The sequence below is a fragment of the Penicillium nucicola genome (assembly GCF_028828085.1).
Source record: "Penicillium nucicola strain IBT 29836 chromosome Unknown utg000002l, whole genome shotgun sequence".
Taxonomy (NCBI): Eukaryota; Fungi; Ascomycota; class Eurotiomycetes; order Eurotiales; family Aspergillaceae; genus Penicillium; species Penicillium nucicola.
Window position 1 is genome coordinate 963,578 of NW_026643126.1, and position 23,490 is coordinate 987,067.

The following is a 23,490-nucleotide window of genomic DNA, read 5'->3' on the forward strand; positions in this document are numbered from 1 at the left end:
GGGGGGTCCGGGTCGTGGCACGTGACCCGTTCCTGCCGTGCATAACTACGGAGTTCGGACTACAAGTAAACAGTGCGCTTTGGGCTAATTTTGGGCTAATAATTCATGAATGGTCTAAACAATCAATTGAGTTTATCTCGAAAGCAATGCAATTTAATTCCGTGGGAAGTGTAAATAAAACAAGCAAAGAAAGCTGGAAAGAAACGAAGGTAAACCCCCGGAATGACAGAACCCTTCATACAAGCGTCATTCCACAAACAGTATTTGAAAAACAAGGATTCATTAAGATCAACGTGTGCGCCGGTGAGTTCAGAAAAATGCAGCGAGTTTTAATAAACGCAGAACTTTGTACAAACCATCTTCAAGTCAGGTCGCTTAGATGTACCAGCTGTCATATCCGGAAGAAGGCGAAGGAATAGCGCCAGATGAGTAACCACCGGGGAGACCATTGCCGGTGAACCACTTGACAGTGTCGTTAAGTCCGTGGTCCAGGGGCTGGAGGAGTCCAATTTGACCCTTGGACTGAACACCAAGGATGCCCCAGAGGGTATCCTTGAGCACGCTGTCGAGCACCTTGGTGTTGCGCAGGATGACGGGAGCGACGATGACAACAATGAAAATGACAAGCATGGTGAAGTAGAGAATGGCGAAACGAACAACACGTCTCTTGCGAAGCTTGGACTGCTTGAGGGAGTAGATAGGGGGGCGAATTTGCCGACTAGAAAGGATGTTAGAAAAGGGTTGCATAGACGGTGACTTCAGTAACTTACCTTGGCCGGAGCCAGAACAGAATGACGGAATGGAACTTGTCGACGTAGGGAATGGCGAGGGCAGGAAGCATGGCGAACAAGAGAATGTGACCGAGGACGAAATCGTTTGCGAAGTAACCGAGCTCAGTGATCTTGCAAAGGAATTCACGTCCGGGCTGGGAAAGCGAGTGCCATCCCATGTTGTACCATCTACCCGTCCACCAGGCAATGTTGGACTGATCATTCTTGAACTCACGGGTCAAAGCGAGCGAAATGATGAGCTTGTAAACGAAACGCTGAAGGGCCATGACGGCGATCATGCCGGAGATGGTACGGGCCCAGTTGAGAGACTCCAAGATGAACATGGCCAAGAAGAAGATGATGAAGCCAATGACAGCGATGGCGTGAGCAATCGCTGCAAGGACAGCACCGAATTTCTTGCAGCACATGCTGAAGAGGGGACCCATACAACAAGCCATACCGAAGAACATACCGGCAACACCAGCATTGAGACCGATGGGACCAAACGCAACGATGGCAATACGGGCGATAGGGTTGGCTGCCCAGTTGGGATCGTTGGAGAACATAGTCCGGGAGTTGATGTACAGGTAGGGGATCAGAGTGGCACCGACAACAACCAAGGGAGCGATGACTTCGCTGAAGAAGATGTTGGTGATGCGGGCTCTGGGGACGTCTCCGTTGCCCTTCTCAGATGGAACACCGAGGAGCTTGCGCTTGTAACCGGTGATACGAGTACGCGATAGACGACAGAAACCAATCCAGGATGAAGCGTGTGATCGGGAGTTTCCACGCGACAGCCAGCGAATGTAGTCACGGTAATCAATGAAGAAGTCGTTCCAGGCAAACTGGTGAGGGTTGAACAAGAACGGCGAGATGCACAGCGCGAGGAGGGAAACCCAGAACCAAATCAGGGCAGGAGTCCAGACAGTGGTGGTGGAGAACAAGAGCATCAGCAGGAGACGAGCACCAGCGTAGATGGAAGGACCAGCGAAACGCGAGTAGAGCACACCGAATGGAATACGAGCAGTAGCGAAACCACGACCGGTACCAATGTAGCGGGCACCTCCGAAAGCCAAATTCTGGTGAACGGCGTTGGCGTAGATTTGGCAGACGAACACTTCGAACATGAAGGAGAATGAACCAAAGTGCTTGGCCAGACGAGTAGCCATGCGCCAGACACCTCGTTCTGTCAATTCCTGAACAGCGAGAGGAACGAACGAGATGAAGAACACAATGAAAATGGAGATAACACAACGGTTGACCCAGTCCAAAATGGGGATCAAGTTGACACAGAGAGTTGGCTGGAGGGGATCGGTGATGGGTAGGTCGGAGTTGAATCGGCACATGATAGTCTCGTGCTTCAGGGCACCCAAGTTGATCAGAACAATCATGAACATCTGCACAGACAACATAATGAACATGTTGTTAAGATGGAAACCAGGATGGGCGTAGTAGAAGGACAGGAAACGATCAAGAGGAAGCTGGGTACCGAGGTAGTAGTACTCTCGAGACAGCATCTGCTCACCCATACCAGTACCAATCTTCGTTGTGAAGTTCAAAATGGATCCGAAACCGAGATCACGACCCTTACCACACTGGTAGTATTCACAGTGCTTGATGCGACCTCCACGGAGAACAGCGTTCATACCAGCGTAAATATCCTCGTTGAGATGCAGACCCTTTTGAGCCTTGGACACACCGCCACGAGTACACATGAAGGTTGCGTTGAGGAAATCGGGGTGACCATAATGCAGCTTACCACCAATCTGGGCAAGAGTACGGGCGAAGAGAGTACCGAACGTCTGTTCCTTGGAGGCGGCAACGTCACCAAGAACACCAACACTCTCAGAGAAAATGTATTCACGGGCTCCGAGAATGGCGACGGGGTTGCTGTCGGGCGAGGCAATACCAGGGGTATAGGGCGAAACGTTGTCGGTGGTCAATTCCTCGAACTCAGCCAGGACGCTGCGAATCTTGAGGCACTCCTCGAGGTAGTTGTCCTGGTTGGCGTCGATCAACTGAATGTATTCACCGCGGTAGAAGATGATGGCATGGTTCTGGTTGTCACTCTTTCCGTCTCCAAGAATGGGGTTACCGGAAAGCTGGATGCGGAACTTGGGCTTACGCATGTTGCCTTCGAGAAGTTCACAGTGACCATCAATCAAGGCAGAGTACAGACGGGGCTCCTCGCCTTCGGTGGCAGGAGGCTCTTCGTCGAGGTAAGCGATTTGGAGATCGGGGTAAGCACGGAGCAAGAACTCGGTGTTCTCACGCTCATCCTTGTTGAACTTGGCATAACGCTGCATGGAGACACAAATACGGAACTTGCGGCGGGCCATACGCTCGAGCTCGCGCTCCAGCTTCTCGGAGTTTCCACCGAACATCTGGACGACTTCAGGGTTCTCGACACGGTACAGGAGCTTGATAGCACGACTGTAGTTCATGAAGCCAGAGACAGTTCTGTAGAGAGTCTGAGAGCGAAGGGAAGCCCAGATACGTGTGCGGAGAGTGTACTCGGGAGCGGCAGACTTGAAACCAATGCAGTAGAAGGGAAGATCATCAATCTTGCTCTTGGCGGCATCCTTTTCGGGTTTCTCGCCATTGAACTGGGAGGTTTCATCCGCCAGAATCTTGGTGTCCTTGACGAAGCAGTCCCACTCATGAGGATGAAGCTGCTTTAGGTATTCCAGAAGGGTGACACGAGAGTAAGGCTCATCTTCACGAATAATCTCACGCAAGGAAAGCAGAATCTTTTCACTGTAGTGAGGAATGAGGACCGTAAAGGTGGGCATGTTATCGACGGGGAGCGGCTCCGGCATGGGAGTGGAGAGCGATTGGGCGAAGAAGGAAATACGACGCTCGGCCTCACTACCTTGAGGGAAGAACTCAGTCTTGAAAGACTGGTCTTCTTGAGAAACGAAGAAGGTAGGGGCACGAAGAGTACGTTTGCCTTCCTGCTCAGATGGAACCTGGTGGTACAACAGCTTCTGCACGTGGTCGATGGCCAAAAGATGCTCGCGGTACATGGAGATAATAATGGCGTTCCAGACCTGGGAAATCAGGACCTTCGGCTTGTACTTGATCTCCATGTCGGTGGTTGCCAGAACCTTGGAGTAGATACGCTTGGGAAGACGAGAGAAGATATTTCTCCAGGGAGACCAAATGGAGACACCGAGGTAGAAAGAACGCGCAACGGAAAAGATAGTGTTACAGATAATGTACCAAAGGTAACTATCCAGGAAGAACAGAGTCAAATCCATGAAGAACATCAGACCCAACAGGATCTGGGGTTGACGGTGACAAAGGACGTTGCCAATGTACTGCGCACCAGTGCACTGGTGAATCTGCATAGGGGACAGAATGCGAATTGGATCCTTGAAAGACAGAGTCAAGAAGAAGTAAGACTCAGCCAACTTGGCACCGAAAACGCAAACCCAGAGACCATAAGACATCCACATGTCGTTACCCGAAAGATGAGGGAAACTGGCAGTGAAAGTCTGACTGGCAACATATTGACGGCCGTGCTTCTTCAGGTAACTTCCGAAGAGAGCACCGAGGGGCTGGATAGCGAAGAAGACGGCTGTCAGGAGAGCGATGACAAAGTGAACAATACCCAGGGCGAGGCCGACCGGGTTTTGAATGTTCTTTGGCAACTGATTCAAGAAACCGAAGATAATCACACCAGGAACCAGGTTGACAATGAAAACACCCAGGAGGAAGAAGAAACGCTTGCGCAGGTGCTGAGCTCCAGCCCAACGACGTGGAACATACAACCATTCGGTGATAGTAGCGAAAATCTGAATGAAGGACGCGAGAGCACCACCAAAGCCAACAGCAGCCAGGTATCGAGGTGTGATTGGCTTGTTATCAAGCTGTTGCTGATAGTTCGGTGTGTAGAGGGTGGGAGCGTTGTAAGCAGTGAAGAACCAGAAAGCAGTCAAGTGGATAACCCAGATACGGTTGAAGTTGGTGACCATGTGGAACCATGATCGGGTCTCCTTATATGTCTTGAAGAAAGCCTTCTTCCAAACAACGTCCTTCAGCTTGGGGTAACGTTCGGCGACCGGGATATCGACAAGACGGGTCTTGTCCTCAAACGCAATGCGCTCAATACCCTCCGGATACCAGAAGAGCTGGTTCATATCATCATAACCAATAATCTTGTTGTGGTCATGCTCACGGCGAACGTACTTGCCGTCCATGATCTCGTATCCCTGGTCACGACAGTATTGGTACAAGGGAGTGACAATCTCATTGAGATAGGTGAGTTCTTCCACAGGCTCAACACGCGCCTGACATTCAGGAGAAGAATAGTAGTCATCGGCGCACTTGAAAATGAAACACAAACACTCGGGGAGGAATCGCACTTGGTTGGCTTCACCCCAGCACAGCAGGAACAGAGCAACCTGACGGGCGCGATCGTGCTGAGACATGCGGTTCATACGCGACTTCCAGCGGTATTCGGCAGCTTCCAAGCTGTTATCACCCTCCAAAGCTTCGAGGGTTTCTTCCTCGTTTTCTGGGTTCTTCTTGGCAGCCTTTTGAGCAGCCTTACGGGCCTTGCGAGTCTTGCGATCGCCCTTGCCAAGTTTCATGTTGGCAAAACCAACAGCATCATCGAGATCCAGGTGAGCGGCAAAGTACCAGCGGCGGTAGTTCGCATTGTGTCCACCAATGTAATCGGCGTGGATGGAGAGCAGGGCTTGGTTGGGGGTCATACGCGAGGCGCGAGAATCCAGCATGGTCATCATGTGGTCGTACATGTTACGCATGCTGTCACGCTGGAAACCGAACTTGTTGACCAGGTCCAAGAAGATATCTTCTAGCTCCTCTTTCGAGAGAGGGATCTGAGCATCGGCACTCCACGCTGGGTATGGCTCACGCGAACGTTGGCCAGCCGGCAACGCGTTCCCGTACTCCATTCCGTAGACCGGAGTGGAGGCACCGGATGAACGGTTGGCACCATAGGAGATCTGAGATGACGGAGGGCGGTAGCCGCCGCGGCCATATTGACTGTCGGTGTAGCTGTTGTACTGGTCATCGCCTCGGCCGTAGTAATCCATGTCGGCGGCACGAGCAGTCTCCGACCTCATGGTGAAATCACTAAAGGTCTCCGAGTCTGCCTCCGAGTCGTGTCCCCGTCGGCCGCGTCCGTATTCTCCTTGACCCTGGTCGTAATACTGGTCACCATAGTACTGATCTTGTTGAGCACCTCCTTCGTAGTAGCCTCCATCGGCGTATCCGTGGTCAGCCTCGGCACCATGCGCACCACCTTCAGCACCACCGTAGTAGCCGTTTCTGCTCCCTTGTTAGCTCTCATCATCTCGTTGGCGGGCATTCCGGGTTTCCCTTACCCTTGGTCGTAGTAACCATCTCCATAGGCCTGGTTGTCATAGTATCCCTGGGCGTGTTCGTCTTGGTAGTAAGAGTCACCGTGGGCCTGCTGGCCGTAGCCATCCTCATAATGACCACCGCCGCCGGCAGCGCCTGCGTAACCCGACATGGCGAATCTGTCGCGATCGATTTCAAGGGCGGTCTGCCTTGTTTAGCGGCTGGACTCCCTTTTTCTTCAATGTGTTCTCGTGCTCACCTCAATTCGCAACCATTCACAGTAGTATTTATGCCGAAAGTTGGAAAATTAATGCTGCATCGACAAAAGCAAAGAGTGTCAAACTCAAGTAACGAATGAAAGGGGTGAAAGAGTGGGATTATAGAGCAAAACAGCAACCTCCGTAAAGCAAGAGCGAAGGGAAGGGGGTTGGAGAGAAGGTGAGAAAATGCTGGGTGTTATTTTTGGTCGGGGGACTGTCTAATTTACCGTCACCATTACAGGGAAAGGGTACGTGTTCGACTATCAGGTACCCAGTACCTGGCTCCAGTATGCGGGGCCCCTATCCCAGCCAGGTACTCAGAACACCATGCTTTCCCTCGCTCTCCTTCTTCTTTACTCTTCTTTACCATACTTGACCATACCTCCCTTATCCTGATCTGTATTGTCCAGTCGTTGTTTTATTTTTTTTCTGGTTTGCTCAATCTTGATTTCGTGTATTTTCCACTTCAGTCCACTTGTGAATTACAGTGTCTCCGTTCAACCAATGAGTGTTTCCCTCTTCCCATCGGATTCCAAGGGAGTCTCGACGGCCCCTGAAACTTGCCCCACTCGGTAATGTCCCATACCTGTTGTTCTGTTATGATTACCCGGTATGCAGGGGCGTTATGCTATCTCATTCCTCGTTACTGTGCACTTGGGTTGGACATGTCATATATCAAGTTCTCCAAAGAAATCCCCGTGGCTGACCTCAGATGGTGCAGGTGAAGAGCTGTTGGAACTTCCAGTGTACTTAGTAGTTGGGTTCCGTGGTTATCCAGCGACGGAACCATGCAACCAGCTCTCTCCCACTTTGCTTTTCTTTAATTCTGCGGCTCCCTGTCTATTTGGGGCCCTTTCTTTTGTTCTCATCTCCACGATCGTCAATTCCGGTTTCTCTTTTGGTGATTTGTTGGCTCTTAGACTTTAATGAACTCCAGTTTGCCACTTCAATACAAGTGTCTCAAACTGGAGTATTACATTTGACTTTCCGCCGTTGGAGCTATCCTAAACACAGAGTGGCTGGCACGCCCGCCATACACAGCACTTATCGATATCCACCTTACCACTGAACCACCCACACCCATGCAATAAAAACTCAATCGGGGCTATATTTATCTCCATTCACTGCTGACAAACTCCTAACCTTGGATACACTTGTACACATTGGAAAGTCTTGAAACTAAGACATTTCACCTGGTCCCTTATCGCTGACTGCCACCATGTTTTTCCCTTCTTCCTCTTCCTCTTCTCCATTCTCACCGATGAACATTATATATATACATACTGTATACAGTACACTTATTCATTCAATATTACCACTTTACACACTAGTACAGTAAGCACTGATAACCCCCACCCATGAAGACCCAGACATTCGTCTCGGTCCACGCACCAAGTGGATCACCAATTGCTTTTTTCTCGGAGAGCCTCGACTCGCCTACTGTACAGTACGCAACGGCGTGCGAGTACAGTACTCTACGCGGTACATGTGCCACGTAACTGACAGAGTCAACAACACAAGGCACTGCAGTCTTCTCCATCAAGAACTCTGACCTTGTACTCCCTCTACCCGCAGCTGCATGCGCAGGAACCGATACATCAGCTGCACCATAACCGATCGACTTGATTCGCATCTTACCGTACTGTACCCAATGTACAGTAATGGAAGTGCCGCTCTCCTGATACTGTGGTCGAATGAATCCCCATGATCATGATTCCACCAATTTCCATCGCCAATAAAACTGGGGATGTCGGCCCATCCCCTCCATCACCGACTGTACTGTATGCCCCTGATGCTCCGGATCGCCAGCTGATCTGATCCCACCACCAAAAATAACCTGTCTAGCAATCATTGATTCTGAACGCGGTCTAGTTTTCCGATCATAGCCGGCTGGCTTACCCTAGTGTAGCACATTTATTGGTGCCTCTAGCCTTGTTCTTCGAACACGCTAAGCTCGGTTTCAGCTGTACAGGTAACTTATAACCTTCCAAGGTTTCCATACTAGACTAGTACACCCTTGTAATGTACACAATTGTCACTTGTGCCCACCCATTCCCCCCGTTCTATTCCCACTTATGATCTGAAGCCGAACCTCCCTATCTATTTATCGGACATGGCTTGCACTTGCTGCTGCTAGCTCGAGCCACACGCGTCGATGGCTGTCACTGGCGTTTCTGGAAGCCGAAGCCCCGTACGGAAGCTCTGCCATGGGTTGTCTAATCTTGACTGAAGTATAGTATTGTCCTGTGCATCCTTCTCCCTGACCCCTGAACAAAGCCCCCAGTCGGGTCGGGATTCGCCTTCTCCGATCTGCCTTTTATTTTTTTTACAGTACTGTACATTTTGATTTTCATTTAATTTTTGTCCTTTTGGTTTGCCACCCGTCTATCGCTGAATATCGTTATTATCATATGCATGTTGCCTGCACATGTGGACAGAGTGGCCAGTGAGATGATTTCCATCCTTTGTCAAGGGGGGCTGTGGTCTTCTCTCCACTTTTTGGTCGATGTGGTGGCCAATCAGATCCTGGAATTGGACGCTCTTCTCTTGATTTGTGCGTGACGGAGTGGAAGGGCCCGAGGGGCTTGCATAATCTTGTTTTTGGCTGTGTGGGTTGATTGGGTTGGTGGTAATTAGGTGCTGTTTTGGTGGCTGGTTTGAAACTTCGTTTTGGTGATATATATGCGGCATGGGGTTACTGTACGGGGTACGGAACACTGAGATTGTTGTAGATACCGGTCAATATTGGATTTAATAGGAAATCCAGTACTAGTCATCGAACTTGATATGTAAGTGGCACTAAAACTAGGTAGATATCACTCGGCATACACTGTGAGCCATCTTCACACAATGTTTGGCCACTTGTGACAGGATATGTGTGAGCTCGCCTTGCTGTGCCAATCCTTTTGCGATGCAGTGTTATATCAATCTCAAGTCCTCTCATCCACATATACTAGGAATCCAGAGATGGAGATAGGACAAAGCCCGGGCCCTCCGTTCATAAAGTATAGCAAACAGCACACCATACAGGATGGTTTGACGGCGCATCTATCAACAAACACATCATCGGGCTAGAGGTATTGTAGATCTCCCGTAGCTCCATCGTTACAGGTGACACAAGGTGCCAATAATTCCGATCCCTCTTCCCGAGCGATGTGACTTTGATTCCACCTATCAACTCACTATAGGTGGACAGTGTCCGGCCCGACATGAGTACGACTTCCGCGGGTTATCAAGCCTAATGTTCTCTGCACAGTACGTATTTCCAATATCAGTTTTACTTGTGTACTGGGTTAGTATAAGCAATGTTATCTTGATAGGCAACTAGATAATAGATACCCACGGTAAATGGCTTGACTCAGTCAATTCCTTCCACTCTTCTGTACACTCTACTCTCTACTCTAAAATACCACTCACCATCCAATACACACTTATGATACAGTACATACACACCAAAGTCCCAACCACTGTTAGCAAAGGGAGGCAAGGGACCGCCGATCCCAAGAGGCATGGTCAAAGAATGGACCTGATCAACAAACACCAGCAAAGCACCAAGCCACCAAGCCCCAATCCAGGGACAGACGATCAAACCCAACCAGCGTTTCCTAACCACAATCCTATGCATGTAGTGGGGTACTGTCGCAGTCTCTGTGGCTGTCTCCCATTCCCAGCACGGCTGTACATTTAGCACCTGCCACGTACCTCGCTATACCTCGCTCGACAGTATCTAGCTATTTACAATAGGTGTCCACTTGACACCATGTCAATGTTACCTAGGCAGGTACCGAGACCTTCATGCACATGTACGTGTAGCAAGGGGGGTTCGGAGCACCTGCCGTGGAGATTGTACCGGAGTTTATGGAGGAGCTGCTGGACTCTACTGTATATGTCGCTGCACGATCCTCACGTTCAAGTAGACTATTGTTTCAGATGTTTCATACTCCACAGATAGAGGTAGGTGAGATTAAAAGTCTTCTGTTGCTCTGAATTTCGGTGAATAGTACCGAGGGGTTCCAAATTGCGCGATTGCAGTTGGGCTTGGTTTCGCGTTTCGTTGGTATCTGAGACATACATACATTCCTGCTTCCGGGAACGCGACTTGTGCTGTAGATGGTCAAGGTTGATGGTCTGTGTGGCAGTCATATTGGCCTCGTGTTGGCTGTTTGATGGGGATTGTCTGGCATTTGGATGGGTACTTTGCTCTACATTCGGGGCTTTTTCCCAGCCAGTGATCTTGATGGTAACTTTATACAGTATATAGGTCTAGGAACACTTTACTTGTCTTTGTAGCTCCGTATACAGGGGATTGTTTGTGGCTATTTGCTCTATGTTCGAATATATCATTCGCTTTTATATATATCATCGAACCTTTGGGAGCTCCTTGAATTTCATGAAGAGCTTGTGCCAATTTTAATAAATGAGTCCTTGTAGAAAATATATAGAAAGAAGATTTTGAAATATATATATTGACTGAAAACAACAAAGACACAAAGTTATACGATGCACGATGTAATTCGCACATTGCAAACAGTTAATAGTTATCGTCTCATAATTTCCATCAAATGCACAAGTCTTCATGACAGTTTGTAAGTTAACGTTATAACCTAACTTACATATGTATTAACAAGTCTTGACATGTCTTTAGAAACGGGTGTTCTTGATGGAGCCTACATGGCTCGGTCTAGTGGTTCGTGGAAAGTGGATGTCCTTCTGAACAATGAAGCCATCATGATTTTTCTTGAATCTGCTGTAACATAAGCTTGGCTGACACTTGGTTAAAGTACTGTACTGTAGATGTGTCGACCACTCATACTTCCCGGAGCCAATAGAGGAGCAGCCAACTCGGGCGGTGTCGGCTGCGTTGCTGTGCCAACGCAACGTAATCAGTCGACAACTCACTAAAGAAACTTGAGAGATGAAAGCAATCGACAGCTCAACATCAGAGATCGTCAGCATATAAAGCTCCCAATCCGAATCTATCCCACTCACCGCGCGTGCCCGAGTGGTCTAATCGAGGCAATTGGCAACCATAAATCGGATCGTATACTGCGCCGACGACATCGTTAAAGCATAGTCACGTCACTATGGCTAGGCTCAATACCACCAATCCCTTGGTCAACAAGGCACTTTCTAGAGAGACACAACCTAAGGCCTCGCCGAATACATCTCCCAAAAAGTCGACCCGGAGGCAAAGTCCATCACCAACGTCCGACATATTCGATGATATCTTGTCGGCCAGCGCTTCGGGTGCCAATACGAGCCGACCCGCATCACCCAACAAACTACCGATACGGACAAAAAGCCTGCAAAAACGGAATGTTGCTGGGGCCGGAGCTTTCGATATACTCCCGGATAGCAATTCGATTTGCCCGAGTGAAACCGAAAACCGCGACTCACCTGGCATGAAGAAAAAGCCAAGAGCATTGGGACTCTCTCGTGTCAACTCGTTGCTATTGTCACGGCCAGCCAGACCAGCTCAAACACGACAAAGGCCGTCTATCAAGTCGGATATAGATGATGACAAGGAGAATGATGTATCCGACGAAATTGTCAATGAACTTCCACTATTCAATGGATCACCGCCTAGACAGTCTGCTATTCAATCACCAGCCAGAAGCAGGACAAGCCATACATCGGTGAGGGACTCGGTAATCGCCGCGCAGCATGAAGAAGATCGGTCGGAAGGTGATAGTTTTGACTCGCTGGACGATTTCATTGTCAGTGATGACAATGAAGTGAGCTACCATGGAAACTCCGAAAATGAGGATTCCGAAACCGAGCCTGAGATAATCATGCCTCCATCTCCTCAACGTTCACCTAGAAAAAGGTTGATGAGAGGAAGAAGGCCAACTCCACCGAGAGAAACAATCTTGGAAGAAATCCTCCAGGTAGAGGAAAAGCCAACGAGCCCTAAATATAATGTATCCAGGCCCCAGAAAAAGGAATCGAGGAAAGAAATAGTAAGAGCGATCTCGAGCCCCGAGCCCGAGTCTGAGTCTTCTATCACCCGAGCCGTCGCCCCTGAATATCGTGATGAGCAATCCTCATCTTCCCAATTCTGCATTGGCAACGCCACGGATATAATCAACTCCCTCAGAGAGCTTGAGCTAGACAGCGAAGATGAATTCTCATCACCGGCAGCACGAATCGAGTCAAGGTATAGCTTACAGCGCTCATGCACGTTCTCAACAGCTAACGATTGACTCTAGCTCTTCCCCAGAAGCACCATTACAGCTTCCAGTCCGAAATCCCCTCCGGTTTCTTGTTAATCGCTCGGTCACCCCGGTTGAAAAATCACCTATCACACCAATGGTGAAATCTACGCCCAGAAAGGGCGCGGACAAGCCACCAAGCAAGACAGCCCTGAAAAAAGCCGAAGCAGCTGAAAGGCGCCAGGCAAAAGACGAGAAGAAGGCGTTTGACCAAATCAAAGAGTCATACGCCGAGACCTTCATCCGGATTCTGGATGAGACCGTCGCGAATGGGGAGGTTGCCCGCATGACCCAATCCACCGGCGGTATCAAGATCAAGTGGAACAACCTCCTCCAGAGTACAGCCGGCCGGGCAATGCATCACATAGCATCGCCTCGGAGCCCAGGTTCCAACCCCGAATTCTCAGCCTCAATCGAACTGAACCCAAAGGTCCTCGACAGCGTTGATCGGATCCTCTGCACGGCGACACATGAATACTGCCATCTCGCCAACGGCCTGATCTCACGACAAGGGGGACATGGGCCCAGCTTTCATGCTTGGGGGGCTCGCTGCGTCGACGCCATGGCTGACCACCAGGATTATGGTGGTGGCCGCATTAAAGTGACTACTAAGCACAGTTATGAGATCGACTACAAGTACTCGTGGGAGTGCCAGGGCTGTCAGAGGAAGTTTGGTCGATCCTCTAAGAGCATTGATCCGGAGAGGCAGCGGTGTCCCTGCATGGGTCTGCTGGTGCAGGTGAAGCCTAAGCCACGGGTGAAGAAAGTTGGAAAGACTGACGACAAGGAGAATGAGAAGCCGACTGTGTGAGGTTCTTGTTTGGTTTTCTTTTGTTTACTTATTTCTTGATTCTAATTTTCGGATTGATGGAATTGATCTGCTGAATATATCAACATCCTATGATGAGGTGCTTACTTTCAATGGACAAACCAAGGTTGCTTCACTTACAATCTAAGGATATATATAAATTGCAGCCAAGAAACTGATATTCTTCACTTATGGATCGGCAGATGATCGACCAATCAGACCACCGCTATTTATGCTTGAACCCTACCAATCGGCAGTCGGGATAACCTCACATAGCGACCCACCGGCGTGTAGCCAAACGGAGGCCGTGATTGAACGGCTCCCAGACACTGAAAAGCCCCCGGATAAAAAAAAAGAATTTGCCTCATCGACCTCGTAAGAAAATAAAGCAAAAAAAACAACAAACCCTAGAAACACGCCAATTGCACCCAATTGCTCACCATGTCTCAAGTCGTATATATCACCGAGTCGGAACCCAGTATAGAAACCTCCAATTCCCAAACGCAACCAGATTGGATCCACCCCAATTTACTCCAAAGCATCGATCCGATCAAAGGCCGCCAGTTCCGCGTGTCAGGCCTCATTCCCAAAGGCGCCTGTCTTCTCGTGGACCGCCCCTACGCAGTTATACCCGTCGTGGATGATCCGGCCAACAACGACACTCTCATCTGCAGCAATCCAGCTTGTAATCGCCGGGTGCCTCGCCACTCAGCGTCCGCGCCACCTTCACCTTCACCTTCACCCGGCAATCGGAACCAGAACCCGAATCGGAATCGGAATTGGACTCGGCATCGGACTCCATGTCTGAATGCCTGTATTGCTGACGTGACCTGGTGCAGCGAACCCTGTCGAGACGCCGATCAAGACCGCCATGCTTTCGAGTGCACCTGGCTGAAGAGATATGCAGCGCCGATTCGCGCCAAATGGGGCGAATACGACTTCGGCATGTTGTGGGTGATTGTTCGTCTGCTTGCCATGCGACAGAGCCAGCAGTCCCTTGTTGCGATCGATCTCAATCTCGGTCCTGGCTCTGCCACTCCAGCGCCGAAATGGAAACGGGGCTGGGAGGGCATTGAATCGTTGTGCGGATCGGTTGAGACCTGGTCCCATGACAAAGTCCGGGCCTGGACGACTCTTGTGAAAAAGTATCTCCGGGATGGACCTGTTCTGCCGCATGGCTTGTCGTCAGACCAGGTTCTTCATCTCATTTGTCAGGAAGAGGCCAATTCCTTTGGTCTGTATCCTCGGGCAACGGGCGTTGTGCCATTGCCGTACCCGCCTGTCGATCGAGGAGAGCAGTTCGCGGCAGCTGTTTATCCTACGGCGGCCATTGCGAATCATTCGTGTCTGCCGAACGTGAGAGGTCCCGTTATTGTTGAGAAGAGTCCAACTAATTGATCATAGATCACACATAAGCCTGATGAGCAGGGCCGCATGGTCTTTGCTGCCTCTCGGGATATCTTCCCCGGAGAGGAATGCTGTATCTCCTACTTCGACTTGACGCAACATACGGACTTGATATCTCGCCGAGAACATCTTCGCCAATCGTTCAAATTTGTTTGTCAGTGTGAGCGATGTGTTGCTGAAGAGCCCGTGGAAGAATTGACCGAGTGGAATGCTATGCCCGTGATGGATTGGTGAGTCTTGTCGGGTTGATTTAGCGACAGGCGTTTGAGATTGCATTATTCATAGAAGATCCTGCATAGCGTCAGATAAGAGCATCTGAATATTCCAAGGTTGATCCATCGAAGTTGACTTAACATTGTCCCCAAAGCAACATGAAGTATAAGGTCAATCAATTCCTATATAAGTTTCTACCTAAACCCCCCCAAAATGCCCATTGACATCTGTATTTCCCATCCAATCCTCGAATATCCCATCCAATCCAATCCCAAAGTGAATCTATCATCTCATCCCCTAAACGAAAAGCCCCCAATCACAAATTTCTAACTTCTCAACAAGAGCGCCAACAACCTCCTCAGCAGCGCCCACCTCATTCCCGAACCCAGTCTCATCCCCCTCCTTCTCAAACTCTTCACGAGGAACATTAAAGAAGACCAACAAATCAGTCTCCTGCGCTTCAAGCCTAACAAGCAACGAATAACACTGCACAGTCACAAAAACAGACGGATCCTCCTTCTTAGGCGTCGTAAAAGAAACCGCACTTCGGTACGCCTTGACAGAAGCAGCGCCTGATGGCGCAGAGCCCGAGATCTGGGGCACGTCCACGCGCTGTGGCGGGGCGAGGACTTGCATCGTGTCGCCTTCGTCGCAGAGGTCGTGCAGGTGATACAGGACGGCGGCTTGGTCGGGCAAGTCTTGGCCTGAGAGCTGGTAGTTCACGCTGGACAATGCGCTTTGGGCTTCTTCCTCTGAGACGCGCTGGTTGATTTCGATGATGAGGGTTGAGAGTGTTTTTGGCGAGAGGAAGAGCTCTTGGTGATCTGGGACTTCGCGGAGGGTGCTAGTGGGTGGTTAGCTGGGCTCATTATTTTATTTTCTTGGATCTTAGATTGGAATTTGGATTTTGGCGGTGCATCATGTAGGACATTGTGAGAGATGATGGGGTTGTGGGATTTATACTGACCTGGAGTCGATCCAGCCTTGGGGCACGACGCCTTTGATGGCTCCTCCGAAGAACTCTTGTTCTGTGAATTGCGACATGATTGCAGGTGAAGGTCTGTGTAGATAATTTGGTGTTTGGCCTTCTTTTCAGAATTGGATTGGCGGTTTGGTTGACTATGTGCAGGTTCTCTCAGATGCCAAGAACTGACTTTTTTTCTCTTCTTCTTCTTTGGTTGGGTTGCTTAATTTGCTTAACAACGCAATGAGCAAGTTGGAATCAAGAAGACGAGGACAAACGTTCAGCAATATATAGATACAAATGAGGCTCGGGGGTTTCAGGTAGACAAAAGGCAGCAGAGCGGGTGGTGGTGTTCCGCCCAATGACGTTCCGCTTGGCGGGGGACTACTGTACGCTACTCAGCTTTACAAGTGACTCAAAAAAAGAAGACGTTCAAAACACGAGTAATATTCACTCAAGATCGTTGATCTAAAGAATGTGTATGTAGCTAATGTTGATCCTTCCCGTAATAGTGACTCAGAGCGTACATTTCAGTCAAATAGCTCTTCGATATATGGATCCAGCTCAACTATCTTAAATTGATCGCCCCATTTGGCGCGGAACTCTTTCTTTCGATAAGCGTAGCTTGTCACTTGGGTGAAGCTGACAAGCTCAATGGACCAGCCACGCTCAAGGGCGCGCTCAGCCATGACCATAAAGCCGCCCGAAAACTCGGCGACCGCGGCATCTCCAGTGGCCAGAACAATAGTAGCCGGCTCGGAGTCTAGAACACTCTCTAGCATCTTCAGGTGCAGAAGTTCGTCCACACCCTGCTCTCTGAATTGCCGCTTGGAGGAGGCGACCGTTTCAGGACCGCCTGCCCCATGTGAGTTAGAGCCAGAAAGGTTTCGGGGCCTGTTATTGTGGCGGGGTGTGTGGTGCTTGAATTTTTGCACACGATCTAAAATGTTAATCTCGTAGCCCAACCTTTCGGCTTCGTCGAGATAAGGCAGTCTGTCCGACCCGACCAACACTTTCTTAGCGACGTGGCGGCCTCGTTCCATGATCAAAGCAAGGTTGGCGAATGACATGTGGAGACGACGAATTCGGGTCTCCAGGGGGATATTGCGAGACAGTTTCACTGTATCATAAAATCCAACCAGGATCTGGAAATGAGTTAGCCTGTGACGTGGATTAAAGGACTGAATGAGAATAGTTTGAACACACGTTGGAAATATCAACAATGATATGGATAGATTTAGAACTACCCGAAAATCCTATGGGAGACTGTCCGGCAGAGACAACGAGATTGGTGTATTCGGGAAACTGGTTGAGAAGCTTGGTCGTCAAGGCTACTCGGCGCTCAGTCGACGATTTGTAGAGGCTGGCAAGAGCACGACCTCCAGGTGCAAGGGCTGCAATAGTATTTGCATTCAAAGAGATGCCTTGATCCTCGAACGAGGAAGGGGGCGTATCATAACGGGTGGCTTGAGCGTCGAGTGTTCCGATCTGAGACGGGACAAATGGCAGGTCCCCAAATCTCCGGTGATTGGGACGATCAAAGATGAAGCTGGAGTCGGACTCCGCTCCAGCACTAGCCTCAGAAGAGTAGGCTGCATTGCTGACTCTGATTGGAGTCTCATTGCGAGAACTTCGAGGTTGGGGGTTCCGCCTAGGCGTATTCAGAGTACCGGCCCCAACAATGGCTCGTGGCCGGGCTCGCAGAACATCAGAATCCGCCTTGGTATCCGCACTCGTGGACTTGTCTACCAATTCCCGCTTCAGGATCGTGGTTGGCTGAGGCGGGCGTTTCGAAGAGCGTCCCCTGGCATCGGGGAGGGTCTCGGAGTTCGATTGGTCGTCGCCCGGAGAGGCTTTAGACGCGGGTTGGGCATATTCGGTTGCGTTGTGATCAGTGTCGTGATCAGTGTTATCAAGAGAATCGTACCCAGTGCGGGACTTGACGGGTCTCTCGAGAATGCTAAAAGCTGAAGAGGGCTGCGTTGCTAAGTGAGCATCATCAGGCTTAGAGGTGGGGATGTTGGGCATTGAAGAGTCCAAGAGGTCCCACAAGTGATGGAAGTCGCCTAAATTGGCATGACTGCGCTTGGAAGCAAGACTAACGGCCTGATTTATAGCACGATAGGAGACATCTTTGTTGCGCTGATCTTGGTGATCTTGGACATCAATCAGTGATTCTGGGTGGCAACTTGATCTCGCCGAAGCGCCCTTGTCCGCGGGGGACTCCAGGAGCTCAAGAGCCGAGGCAAATTGCCAGCTTGGAGACTCAGATGAATCAAATTTGACCATTGATGGCGAGCAAGAACGAGATCGACGATAAGAACGAAATAGCGAATGGGGAAGGACGAGAAGCGGAAAGAGATCGAGATTCACAGGCGGTTTTCCAAATTAAAGAGGGGTTTGTAGTCATGTGTCAAAGCAAGCGCATACATGTAAACAATCTCCCCCCACATCCTGAGTCTAAATGGAGTGTAAAAGATACAACCAAAACAGCCTTGAGTCAGAGAGGATGATGATGTAGCCTTTTTGCTTCAACAGACCGCCTGCTGATATAGGATGTCGATAATCGATAACGCGATAACAGACCTCGGGAGTGACGCGGAGGAGCGATAAGAGATCACGTGTTCAGAGATCAGTGGTTTCTATTGGCCACTGTTACATGGGGCCCGAAGTACATGTACAGTATCAAGTCAATACTTTGGCAACATCGTTGTCGGCAGGGGTACCCCCAAGCCCATTTAAAGAAACAGTGGAATTGTGACATTGGGACTGCTCATTCACAAAGTGATGGGATAACAAGAATGAGCACCACGACGTCATTTGTGTGAACACGCCACAACACCCCTGTCACAACGTCACTGTAGCTGATGCCATCTCAGTAAGAAAGATGATTGGAGGGTCAAACTACAGTATCTACTGTATCCAGGGAATCTGTCTGGGGTCGAGCCTTTCAAAGCTTTGAAGTCGTTATACACCTGGGCACAGTGGTGACATTTGTAGAGACAAACGACGTCATGTGTCTTCCTCTGAAAGTAAACTTCCTATGCCTATATAAACTGTCCTGATCTCTCAGATCTCTCAGACCTTCTTCCTTCTTCATCAACCTTCATCTTCCACTCAACCATTTTCCCAAACCCAACCCAACTTCAACCAACTTCAACCAACATCATGTCTGACGCCGCACGCAAGGACTTCTCCACCAGTAAGTGTCCCCTTCAGCTCCAGCTCAACAGAATAAATGCTGATTCTATTCGCCTGCAGAGGCCAAGGAGGAGATCACTCCTGACTCCACCAAGTCCACCCAGGACAAGGTCAAGGAGACTGTCACCGATACCGGCGATCGCGTTGCTCGTGGTCTCCAGACCGACGACAGCAAGGGTGCTGGCCAGGAGACCTTTGATAAGACTCAGCGTGCCCATGACAACAAGGCTCACGGTGGTGCCTCTGGCTCCGTGTAAGCTACCACATTATCATCAACACGAAGACTAGTTGGCTGACCATAACAGTGTTGACAAGGCCAAGAACCTCGTTGGTCTCGGCGACAAGTAAGAGGATCACCTTCTGACCTGAATGATCTTCTTCAGTCATTCCATGTCCTTCGGGGCTGCCTTGCTATCACGATCAATCACGATGAATCCGGGCCCATGATACCATCTGCTTTTCAGTACCCATACAACCTCTAAGGTTCAATATCACTTAACAAATAACCCCATCAACTTGTTCCTCTCCTTATGTAGACCCAGCTTGGGTTTTGAATACCTTATAGAGAAGATTACTCTTGGCCAGGTCACCAGTCGTCAAGATCATCGTTCAGACTTCCGCTCCATTCGGCAAAGTGAAACTTGAAATTGATCTCCTCCTAGTAGCAACACAAGGTTTCTCCAGTGTCACTTGTTTACTCCTTCATGTGTAGCTTTTAGCAATAAGCTCGTATTGATCAAAAATTTGTCTACAGGAAGCCGGCTATCGACCATCTAGCTTGTCAACATTGAATCCCGCTGCCGCGTGAGCTGTCCAAGTTGTCGCTCTAGCTCTTTATATTTTGCTCGTGCCCCTGAGAAATCTTTGGGAAGATCGTGGAACGCCTTCACCCTGCCCTGTAGTGATTTGACCGTCTCCTGCAGCCGAGACAAGCTCTCCTCCTCAGCCATAAGCTCCTCAATAGTCGGACCATGGGGCTGGACCCTTTCAAGCGAAGCAATACGATCTTGGTACTCCCCAACCTTAACTCCAAGCGTCTTTGTCCCGCGTATCCACTCGGATGTCAAACGTTGCGTATCAGAAGGTATCTCATATGCTGTATCGGTTTTAAGCTCCTTAAGCTCCGCCTGTAGCCGCGCAAGCTCCTGCTGAAGATACTGATGTAAAGTATCGACTTTTGTCAATTGAGCCTGGGCCTCAAATTCCTCCACCGTGAGCTCCACAATTGACTGACCCAGGTCCCCCAGGTTGGGATCAAGAGTATTGCCAAGAGCTGCCGCAGAGTCCGCCAGGTCTTCTAGGTCGCGCCTCCCCTTGTCATCAAGGCACATTTCCACTTCATTTAGAAGCTGATTCTTTTGCTTCTCGTGGGGGTCTTTGCGTTCAAACTCCTCCCGCACTTTGTAGGCATGCACCGCTTCTTCACGCGCTCGTTGTTGGAGAGCGGCTTCCTCGTCGGCAGAATCATTGGATGCAGCCAGAGTCAGGAGCACACGAAGTGTATCTTCATTGCGCTCAAATTGAGGCACTGGTTTGGGTGCGTATTGCCGGTTGAGCCAAGAGTTGATGTAGGCCCAATCTTTAGCTTGAATGGCAGCCTGGCGGGCCTTGGCCGGTGATACCAATGGACTATCCATGAGCTCAATGAGAGCGATTCAATTGAAGAACGAAGCTGTGAAGTGGAAAAAACAAAGGTGTGTTGACGTCGATAAGAGATACGAAGGCGGTCGACCAAGTGTGAGCTTGTCCTCTACTTCCCCCACCGACCTCCGGTGCATTGCTTGCACCAACAATGACTAGCTATTTCCAACCAAGTGCCAGCAATGGCGCGAGCTCACCGGCCTCGCCGCTGTCTCCGCCGGCACAGCGCTCGACTGCTCTCACCAATCGCTTGACGACGGTCCTGTCCGCGTCGTATGCGGACTCGGACATTCGCGACTCGCTTGAGACGTTGAACTTGAAAGGAGTGCACAACTCTGCCGAGACTCGACGGCAGCTTCGATTGGATGTACAGAAGGAAGTTGTCGATTGTAATGCGGAGATTGTTAGGGACTTTGGAAAGGTGGCCGAGGTAAGGCTCCTATTGCTCCCGTTGCGATCTACGTTGCAGGACTAATTGCTCTACTACAATTACAGCAATTACAACGGATCGGAACTGTCATTACAACCTTGAACCAAACATGCGACGATATGCGCAAACGAATCAACCTGGCAAAACAGGATACAACGCCTGTGCTCGAGGAGGCCAATGCCCTCATGGCCCAGAGGAAAGAGACCGAGACAAAGCAGCAGCTTTTGGACGCCTTTTCGAAGCATTTCATTACCCCGGAGCAGGATTTGATGGTCCTGTTGTCGGCCGAGGAACCAGTCGATGAGCGATTCTTCGATGTCCTGGCTCGTGTCAAACAAGTACACCACGACTGCGAGGTCCTGCTCGGCGGTGAGAACCAGCGATTGGGCTTGGAATTGATGGAAATGAGTACAAGAAACCTCAATTCCGCATACCAGAAGCTCTACCGGTGGGTCCAGAAAGAGTTCAGATCTTTGAATCTGGAGGATCCTCGGATCAGTAGCTCGATTCGTCGCGCCTTGCGCGTGCTGGCAGAGCGTCCAAGCCTGTTCCACAGCTGTCTGGATTTCTTTGCTGAAGCGCGCGACTACGTGCTTTCCGATGCTTTCCACTACGCTCTCACAGATGCGGTTTCCGGGGCCAATGGATCTGCTGCTGGAGATCACAGTGTCAAACCAATTGAGTTCTCGGCACATGATCCATTACGGTATATCGGCGATATGCTTGCATGGGTACACTCCACAACTGTGTCCGAGCGAGAAGCTCTCGAATCGCTGTTTGTCGATGACGGTGATGAGCTCGCTCGGGGTATACAGGCCGGACTGAGTAGCGAGCCATGGTCACGAATCGATGAGGACCAAGAAGTGACATTTGATGGCCAAAAGGCACTCAGCGATCTAGTCAACCGTGACCTTACTGGAGTGTCTCGGTCACTGCGGCAGAGAGTCGAGCTCGTTATCCAGAGCCACGATGACCCTGTCACTTGTTTCAAGGTCGTCAACCTGCTCTCCTTCTACCGTACGACATTCACCAAGCTGGTGGGACCGCAGTCCCACTTGGTAGATTTGATCCAGAACCTGGAGAAGTTCACCCTTGGCCACTTTGAGACCTTGATGCGCGACCAGATCAGCGCCTTGGCAGGCGACCCCGTTGCCTTGACTCCCCCAGAAGATCTGTCTGCTCCTCAGTTCCTGCTAGACGCATTGGAGGACTTGGTTCTGCTCATGAAGACGCACGAAGGCTCCGTTGGGCCCGAAGATCTATCCCCGGACTCAAACAACGAGAACCAGTTCACCTCCGTGCTCCGAGCCGCCTTCGATCCATTTTTGACTCTTGCCCGGTCCTCATCGGACGAACTCAAAACTACCACAGCGCAGATCATCTACCGCACCAACATCCTCCTGGTAGCCCGCGAAACAGTGTCCCCCTACCCCTTCGCCAGCGTCACGCATGCCGCCCCTCTCTCCGCAGCGCTATCGACTCTACGAAGCGACCTCGTCGACACGCAACACGACTTCCTCCTCGAAACATCAGGGCTCCAAGCCCTCCTAGAGGCCTTGGAACCATTCTCTCAGTCCAAGGACTCCGAGACAACAGAAGCAGTCGACAAAACAGACCAAAAGCCGCACCTAGCCGATCTAGCCACTCTACCAGCCTTCCAGCCAGAATCCCTGGTAACATCAAGCCAACAACTAGACGACTTCCTCCCATCCGCATTGATGGACGCAACCGACAACCTCAAGCGCGTGCAAAGCGTCTCTCTCGTCCAGAGCGTGACAGAAGATGCTATCGAAGCCTTCTGTCGCGACTTTGAGTTCGTCGAGGGTATGATCATTGCCGCGGATGAAGCACGGGGAACTGTCCATGTGAATCTGGGCACTGGCAGTAGTGTCATCAGTGGCCGCAGTGGTAGATCAGGCAATAAGACTGAAGCTAGCCAGAAGGATGATGAGGATGAAGTTGGCGAGGATCAGTGGAGTTTGAGGTCATTATTCCCGCGGACGACGGGCGAGATTAGAGTTTTGTTGAGTTAGTAGCAGAGTTTTCAGAGCCAATACTATATTGTATAGTGTATTTGTGAATATCTACCGTGCATTCTACTCGTTGGACAAGTGTACGTTGTGGAACCCAGAACAGCATAGATAGGACCAAGACTTCCAGGGCTATAATCTGCACACAATAGAGCGAAACCAGACTTGACTGACGTAGAGATCTATTCAGCGTTGATTTTTCTGGACTTAGTTTCATTCCAAA

At 50.1% G+C, this 23,490-nt stretch overlaps 9 protein-coding genes across 9 annotated transcripts; 4 read left to right on the forward strand and 5 right to left on the reverse strand.

Annotated features, from left to right (window-relative positions):
* Positions 1-375: 375 nt before the first annotated feature.
* On the reverse strand, positions 376-6,273 carry N7511_002115 (1,3-beta-glucan synthase; the record flags this gene model as incomplete). The annotated part of the gene is made up of 3 exons (XM_057124540.1): positions 376-718; positions 771-6,068; positions 6,125-6,273. 3 exons carry the CDS (start codon positions 6,271-6,273, stop codon positions 376-378), a joined length of 5,790 nt encoding a protein of 1,929 aa, XP_056986699.1.
* A 4,006-nt stretch (positions 6,274-10,279) lies between these two features.
* Positions 10,280-10,504, reverse strand: N7511_002116 (uncharacterized protein; the record flags this gene model as incomplete). The annotated part of the gene is given in 2 exon segments (XM_057124541.1): positions 10,280-10,422; positions 10,438-10,504. 2 exon segments carry the CDS (start codon positions 10,502-10,504, stop codon positions 10,280-10,282), a joined length of 210 nt encoding a protein of 69 aa, XP_056986700.1.
* Positions 10,505-11,445: 941 nt separating this feature from the next.
* On the forward strand, positions 11,446-13,384 carry N7511_002117 (uncharacterized protein; the record flags this gene model as incomplete). Its single annotated transcript, XM_057124542.1, has 2 exons — positions 11,446-12,518; positions 12,571-13,384. 2 exons carry the CDS (start codon positions 11,446-11,448, stop codon positions 13,382-13,384), a joined length of 1,887 nt encoding a protein of 628 aa, XP_056986701.1.
* Positions 13,385-13,822: 438 nt separating this feature from the next.
* On the forward strand, positions 13,823-15,022 carry N7511_002118 (SET domain-containing protein; the record flags this gene model as incomplete). Its single annotated transcript, XM_057124543.1, has 2 exons — positions 13,823-14,737; positions 14,786-15,022. The coding sequence occupies 2 exons, from the start codon at positions 13,823-13,825 to the stop codon at positions 15,020-15,022; spliced, it is 1,152 nt and encodes a 383-aa protein (XP_056986702.1).
* A 276-nt stretch (positions 15,023-15,298) lies between these two features.
* Positions 15,299-16,045, reverse strand: mog1 (Ran GTPase-binding protein MOG1; the record flags this gene model as incomplete). The annotated part of the gene is made up of 2 exons (XM_057124544.1): positions 15,299-15,845; positions 15,969-16,045. 2 exons carry the CDS (start codon positions 16,043-16,045, stop codon positions 15,299-15,301), a joined length of 624 nt encoding a protein of 207 aa, XP_056986703.1.
* Positions 16,046-16,495: 450 nt separating this feature from the next.
* N7511_002120 (NYN domain-containing protein) lies at positions 16,496-18,254 on the reverse strand (the record flags this gene model as incomplete). The annotated part of the gene is made up of 2 exons (XM_057124545.1): positions 16,496-17,110; positions 17,172-18,254. 2 exons carry the CDS (start codon positions 18,252-18,254, stop codon positions 16,496-16,498), a joined length of 1,698 nt encoding a protein of 565 aa, XP_056986704.1.
* An 879-nt stretch (positions 18,255-19,133) lies between these two features.
* On the forward strand, positions 19,134-19,514 carry N7511_002121 (heat shock 9/12 family protein; the record flags this gene model as incomplete). Its single annotated transcript, XM_057124546.1, has 3 exons — positions 19,134-19,167; positions 19,227-19,419; positions 19,472-19,514. 3 exons carry the CDS (start codon positions 19,134-19,136, stop codon positions 19,512-19,514), a joined length of 270 nt encoding a protein of 89 aa, XP_056986705.1.
* Positions 19,515-19,939: 425 nt separating this feature from the next.
* Positions 19,940-20,803, reverse strand: N7511_002122 (uncharacterized protein; the record flags this gene model as incomplete). Its single annotated transcript, XM_057124547.1, has 1 exon — positions 19,940-20,803. One exon carries the CDS (start codon positions 20,801-20,803, stop codon positions 19,940-19,942), a length of 864 nt encoding a protein of 287 aa, XP_056986706.1.
* Positions 20,804-20,958: 155 nt separating this feature from the next.
* cog6 (Golgi transport complex subunit COG6) lies at positions 20,959-23,270 on the forward strand (the record flags this gene model as incomplete). Its single annotated transcript, XM_057124548.1, has 2 exons — positions 20,959-21,237; positions 21,303-23,270. 2 exons carry the CDS (start codon positions 20,959-20,961, stop codon positions 23,268-23,270), a joined length of 2,247 nt encoding a protein of 748 aa, XP_056986707.1.
* Between the last annotated feature and the right edge of the window lie 220 nt (positions 23,271-23,490).